Source organism: Chenopodium quinoa, unplaced genomic scaffold, assembly GCF_001683475.1.
Source record: "Chenopodium quinoa cultivar QQ74 unplaced genomic scaffold, ASM168347v1, whole genome shotgun sequence".
Classification (NCBI taxonomy): Eukaryota; Viridiplantae; Streptophyta; class Magnoliopsida; order Caryophyllales; family Amaranthaceae; genus Chenopodium; species Chenopodium quinoa.
Genome location: NW_018742966.1, coordinates 1517674 through 1524847, shown reverse-complemented (window position 1 = coordinate 1524847; position 7174 = coordinate 1517674). Strand labels below are relative to the sequence as shown.

Below are 7174 nucleotides of genomic sequence, written 5' to 3'. Positions count from 1 at the left end.
TTTTTTTCTTTCCTATTTGATAAAGCCAAATGATTGAATCTGAAACTCATAGATTTAGAAAGAAAGAAAGAATTATACCCATCAAAATACGAATTAGTAACTCAAAAATTTATATAAAGAAGAAGAAAAACTTTAAAGATTGAAGGGAAATGAGGTAAGAGGAGAGGGAAAATGTTAAATTGAGAAGAAAACTGAAGAGAGAGAGAAATAATAGAGCTAAGGAAGAAGAAGAAAAGAAATTAAGATATAAGAAAGAAAAAAAAACGTATTTTCACTTGAACGTACTATATGTTCTCATTTAATGGTGTTGCAGCTAGCTTGGCTGCGCTAGAATGCAGCCAAGAACTTGCATTTTTTGGATGCTATAAATATGTGAGGTATTGAGCTACTTGTCAAAAAGAAAACGAAACTACATAATGAGTGAGACCACGCAAGTTTTGGATCAAGTTGGACCATGGACCCGTGGTGGCAATTCGGTGACTTTTATATAAAACGGATGTTCAGTAATTTTACTGAACATCCGTTTAAAAGTGACAATAAAATGTGCAAAAGTTACATAAAACGCACAAAAGTTACTCTAACAAAAGTGACACTAAATTTGACAAAAGTGACACTAGATTTAGTGTCACTTTTACGTATTTATATTAACTTTTTAAAATTTGTACTTTTAAATAAAAGTAATGATTAGAAACCCAGAACACAAGATGTGCATAAACTTAAGGAAATTTTGACTTTTGCTACCTATCAAACACATCAATTTTATTTTTGCTACCTATGAAAACTTTTATTTTATTTTACTACCTAACATATGCTCTTTTTTTAACTTTTTCTACCAGTTAACGGAATCCGTTAGGGTTCCCGTTAAGTTTATTTTAAAAATAAATAATAATAAAATTAATATTAAAATTTTAAAAAAAAAAAAAAAAACCCAAATGCCCAGCCCAGCCCTCCCGTTAGCCACTCAGCCACCCTCCCCCTGCCGGCGACGGCACCCAAAGCTGCGGCCGGCGCCGGCAACCCTCTTCCACACCCTTTCCCCACCAACACAACCCAGCCCCCTCCCTTTTCCCCTTCTTGTTGCCCCGACCCCAACCACCACACCGAAACCACAAACGCCACACACCAATCTCTCTCCTCTGTCCTCTCGGCGTTTCTCCGGCGAACCCACAATCGCCACTCCGGTTTCGAGCTCGGTTCTTCTTCAACCTCAGAAACAATTGTCCCCTACCCCCTCTCCCCACCTACCCCTTTCCACCACACGCACCACCAACACCACTACCCCCCCGACACACAGCCACACCCACCACACCCAGCCACACCCACCACACGCACCACCTTAGCACCACGCGCACCATCACACACGCACAAACCACACCTACAACCAGCCCACCACTACCCAAAAATTTTTTTAAAAAAATTATAATAAATTGATGGAAAAGGGTAAACATACCTTATGATCTTCAACTTTTGGTTTATATGGTTAAATTCGACCATGAAAACCCTAGATCTGGAGTTTTCATGGTCAAATTCGACCTAAAAACCATTAATTGGTCGAATCCGATCTAAAACCGTGGGGGTGGGTGGCGCCGAACTTCGAAAACCGAGGAGAGAGAATGAGATGGGAGGAACGGAGGAGGGAGGCGGAGATTAGAGAGAAAGATGAGAGAGGCGGTGATGAGAAAGAAAGAGAACGGAGGAGGGAGGAGGGAGGAGATGAGAGAGAAAGAGAAGGCTGGGTGTTTTTTTTTTTGGCTGACGGGGAGGCATTTAGGTGGCTAAGGCGGGAGGGGTGGCCGGAAGGTGGTAATGAGGTGGCAGGATTTCAATAACGAAATTATTAACGGATTCCGTGATCAGGTAGCAAAATTTAAAAAACGGGATTTGATAGGTAGTAAAATAAAATAAAACTTTTCCCACGTAGCAAAAATGAATTTCATGTGTTTCAGAGGTAGCAAAAGTCAAAATTTCCTAAACTTAATACTACCTCTGTTGCATATTATGTGCAACGATTAGACATTTTTTCTCTCTACTTTATGTCAAATCGTTGCAAATAATATGTAACGGAGGTAGTATTAAGATGAAGTTTACTTTTTCAAAAAATTAAAGATGTGGTATGTTCATATAAATAGCTTTAGTATTAGTCTTTTAATTCTCACATTTTCCACACATGTGTAATGATATTTGAAATTTATGGCAAATAAATACAAGTAGTCACAACAGCATTATTAGGGTTCGTTTGGTATTATTGTAGTTTTTTTGTTTTTTGGTTTTTTGTTTGTCAAAATCATACTTCCTCCGTTTTTTTTTACTTGACCCGCTTTGACTTTTATACTATTCATCACATCTCCTTTGACAGTCTTTTGTGAATGATATGTAAAAAAAAATATATTCATGTGGGGTCTTTTTGAATTCGTCTCAGTAAGTACTATCGTTATATACAACTTTTATTTTTACTTATGGAGAATTAAAGTTATTAATCTCTAAAGTTTTGCATTGGCAAGCGTGATAAAAGAAACAGGTCAAATAAAAAAGAACAGAGGAAGTATGATATATGTCTTATAATGAATTAAAAATTAATCAAACTTATTAAAATCTTGATAATTTTGAAAATTGACAATATAAAAGTGAAAATATATTTTACTTGTTTCCGGTTTCTAATATTGTTAATTGGTACAAAAAAATGTCAAACAAGCTCTAATTATAATTTTGCTGCTGCTTCATTCCACCCTTTTATTTCCCTACTCACTTGATCACTTCCCACGAATCCCACCTGACAGCATCACTCTTAAGAGTCCTAAGTCCTAACCACGTTCGACACCACAAACCTTTTAATAGAAAGTCACACAATTGGAGAGTGAGGATAGCTCAAGTAGTTAGAGCTTTCCCTTCCATCTCCAAGAAATTTTGGTATCGATTCTCACTCTTGCTCTTTTTTAAGAACAATAATGTAGGTAGATTCACTTTCAAATCTTGAACATACTTCTAGAACATTAACCAACTATTCCATACGCTAAATGATATCCTTACACGATGTAATACTTTGAACGCATAGATATATGTTGCGAAATTGTAATAGCTGTCAACTTGTCATTGTTGTATATTTTTTTTTTTTTTTTTTTTTGACAAAGGATACAAAACATTGTTGTATACTTGTTGCCTTGGTGGTAGTCATTTGTCAAAGTAACAATGTAATGTAATGTGACTAATGTCCTCCATATATTGTTTCTTGTTAAATTTGTTATTGATTCCAAATTCCAAAATCTATTGCAATTTAACATCCCCTTCAAATGACATCTGTTTTAACAAAAGTCATACTGATTGAAAGTTATGGTTGCCAAGTCATGTTTCAAGAAATTTTTAAGCTATAAACGACCTCAATTTTACATTAAATAGATAATTATAGCCAATCGCAATTGCCCATGAAGCTACGTTTTCTACAATGATGTCTACTCTTTCTTTTTTTTTTTTTCTTTTTTTGGACGGAAATGATGTCTACATACACAAGCGTATCATCTACGTTCTACCGACAATTATTTTAATATAAGCATAATTGCATTAGTCTCATACGTTTTATAAAGTATTTTTTAACTTTTATTTTACATATATAAACCGTGTAAAAGAAAAATTATATAAACTGTGTAAAAGGAAAATATATTCATTAGTGAAAACTAAAAAGTCATACGACATTTATAAAAATAAAAAAAAAATTTAACCAGCACATAATATATTGAATCAAATACAAAATACCCTTCAAATAAATTATGACAAATGCACACTATTGATAAATATAATCATTCGGTCTATCTAAAGTATTGATGACAGCTCAGATGATGAGTCATCAGGGTATTAATTTTCTGATATAACAGAATTAGTTACAACTAACTCTGATATAAAAGCTTGTATTGATAACAGATTGTTTTTATTCAATTCAATACAACTTCTCTTCTTTTCTCTCTGAAATTCTCTCTCTATTTTCTCTCTCTATTTCTTGAGTTTTTACTGTAAACATCAACATGGTATCAGAGCAGGAAGAATGTGATCTTCAATTTTGCGTCTGTTTGCAGTGAAATTAGTAAGTTTGAATCAATTTTTCCGCAAATTCTTACTCTAAGTAATTTGCTTGTTTCAATTTGATCAATCAGTAGATCAAATTTTCTGAAATCTGAAGTTTCTGTTTCAATCAGAAATATAATTCAATTGTTTGAAGTTTCGATCCAAATTTCTGCAGATTAGATCATAATCTTGAGAATTTGATCGAATTTTTTTTTTCTGGTTTGATTGAATCAATCAATCGATCTGATATTTCTACTAGACCTGATTAAAATGGCTAGTAGTTCAATTCCGATTACATCTGATCCTACTTCACCATATTATATAAATCCTTCTGAAAATACTGCTTTACCGATTGTTTCTGAGAAGTTTTCTGGAGAAGCTTTTGGCGAATGGAAAAGGAGCATGATGATTGCATTGGCAACGAAGAACAAATTAGGATTTGTGGATGGAAGTTTACCTAAACCAGATGAGACAAATCCTAATTGTGCAGCATGGAAGCGATGTGATGCAATCATAATTTCTTACATCTTGAGATCGTTAGAAAATTCAATTGCTAGAAGTGTCCTGTTCTTGAATACATCACAAGAAATCTGGAAGGATCTTGATGAAAGATTTTCACAAACTTCAGGACCTCAACTGTATACATTGCAGCAATCGTTAGCAGACTTAAAACAAGGACCAGAAACTTCAATCACTGAGTTCTTTACACAGTTGAAGGCTATTTGGGATCAGATAAATCAAATGAATCCTTTGCTTACTTGTAGCAGTTCAGGTTGTACTTGTATTCAAGTGTTCTTGAAACAACAACAAGAAGGAAGGCTGGTACAACTCTTGATGAAGTTAGACAGTAAATTTACTGCTGTGAGAACCAATATTTTGATGATGCAGCCATTACCGAGTATGTCTATGTCATATAAGTTGTTGATACAAGAAGAAAAACAAAGGCAGGCAAGTAATGCTGAAGAAGAAAATAATTGAGCAGTGGTGTTTGCAGCAGATTACAGGAAGAGTTACAAGAATCATTATCAAGGTTCCAAGGTGCCTGTAAGATTCTGGGGAGAGTGTTTGCTCACAACAACACATGTGATAAATAGGATGCCTCTGAGTTCTGTAAATTTCAGCTCAGCTTATGAACTGTTACATGGTAAGAAACCAGATTTATCACATTTAAAAGTCTTTGGTTGTTTAAGCTATGTGTCTACTTTGAAAACTGGAAGATCAAAGTTTGATGCTAGATCTTCTCCTTGCATATTTTTGGGTTACCCACTTGACCAGAAAGCCTATAGAATGTATGATTTGGAAAGTAAAAGAATAATTGTTTCAAGAGATGTTACATTTTATGAAAGGCATTTACCTTTTCATTATGAATCTCAAACAAAAACTGCAAATCCTCCTATTTTCTTGCCTGTAAACACTTCTTTTGATTCAGACACAGATTTTATTATACCAGAACCATTTGCTTTCCAAACAGAACCAAACACAATACCAAACACAGAACCAAACACAGGCCCAAATATACCCATAAACACTTTAAAAAGACCAGCTACAAATCTCAGACAGTCAGATAGACCCAGGAAGAGGCCCAGTTATCTGGATGGATATATTTGTTCAGCTGAATTTGCAACTGAACACTGGTGTAATATTGTGACTTTTGAGGTTCTTCCTACTTCAATGAAGGCTTTGATAAATCAGAATGTGCAGATTACAGAACCAGTGAGTTATTTAGAGGCTTTACAACATGAAGGTTGGGTGGAGGCAATGAAAAAGGAGCTGGATGCTTTAACTAGTAATGAAACGTGGGAGGTAGTGAATTTACCCAGGGACAAGAAACCAATTGGTTGTAAGTGGGTGTTTAAAGTCAAGTTAAAAGCAGATGGCAGTGTTGAGAGACTGAAAGCAAGGTTGGTTGCTCAGGGGTTTACACAAAAATATGGGATTGATTATCTGGAAACTTTCTCACCAGTGGTTAAAATGGCTACTGTGAGGTGTCTTCTGGCTATAGCAGCAAGCAAAGGGTGGACATTGTACCAGCTGGACGTCAATAATGCATTTTTGCATGGGGACCTTACAGAAGAAGTTTATATGAAGGTTCCTCAAGGTGTTGCAAACCCAGATAATCTAGTATGCAAGCTGAAAAAATCTTTATATGGACTTAAGCAAGCATTTAGGCAATGGTTTGCAAAATTGAATACAGAGTTGCAGAAAATGGGCTTTGAGCAATCTAAGAATGATTACTCTTTGTTCATTAAAAGGGTGAGAGAACATGTTATTATTGCTGTGATTTATGTTGATGATATAATAGTAACTGGATCTGATGAATCAGAAATCAAGAGCTTCAAGGATCATTTACATGATGTTTTCAGCATCAAGGATCTGGGAGTGTTGAATTATTTTTTGGGAATAGAAGTTTCTCACCTGCAGCATGGGATTGTGATGAGTCAGAAGAAATTTACAAAAGAGTTGCTTGAAGAATGTAATATGGATGTGTCTAAGATAGCTAAAACTCCATTGTCTGTAAGCTTGAAGTTGTCAGCAGATGAAGGTGATTTGTATCCTGACCCAAAGCATTATAGGAAGATAGTTGGCAAACTGAATTTCTTGTCACACACAAGACCTGATCTCTCCTATTCAGTTCAAACTCTGAGTCAGTTCATGCAACAACCAAGGCAGTCTCATGTCAAAGCATTAAATCATGTGCTAAGATATATAGCTCATACAATTGGACAAGGTATATTGTTACATGCTTCTGATCAGTTAACTCTGACAGCTTTTTCAGATTCAGACCGAGCAGCATGTCCAAATACAAAAAGGTCTGTAACTGGATATGTCCTGTTACTTGGAAAGTCACCAGTTTCTTGGAAGTCTAAAAAACAACCAACTGTTTCAAAGAGTTCAAGTGAGGCAGAATATAGAGCAATGGCAGCAACAACATCAGAGACTACTTGGTTAGTGAGACTTCTTACAGAAATGGGATTAACAAATTTGAAGCCTGTTGCATTACACTGTGATAATCAGAGTGCAATTCATATAGGGAAGAACCCTGTATTTCATGAACGCACTAAACACATTGAAATAGACTGCCACTTCACTCGAGACAAAGTTTTGGAAGGGCTAATCGTTT

General features: G+C 35.4%; 1 protein-coding gene across 1 annotated transcript; it reads left to right on the top strand.

Moving 5' to 3' along the window:
* Positions 1 to 4323: 4323 nt before the first annotated feature.
* On the top strand, positions 4324 to 5031 carry LOC110729052. Its single transcript, XM_021908754.1, has one exon. It carries the CDS (start codon positions 4324 to 4326, stop codon positions 5029 to 5031), a length of 708 nt encoding a protein of 235 aa, XP_021764446.1.
* Positions 5032 to 7174: the final 2143 nt, after the last annotated feature.

Bases quoted from the DNA above. Each gene is read 5' to 3' on its own strand.
- LOC110729052 (XM_021908754.1), top strand. From the start codon at position 4,324: ATGGCTAGTAGTTCAATTCCGATTACATCTGATCCTACTTCACCATAT.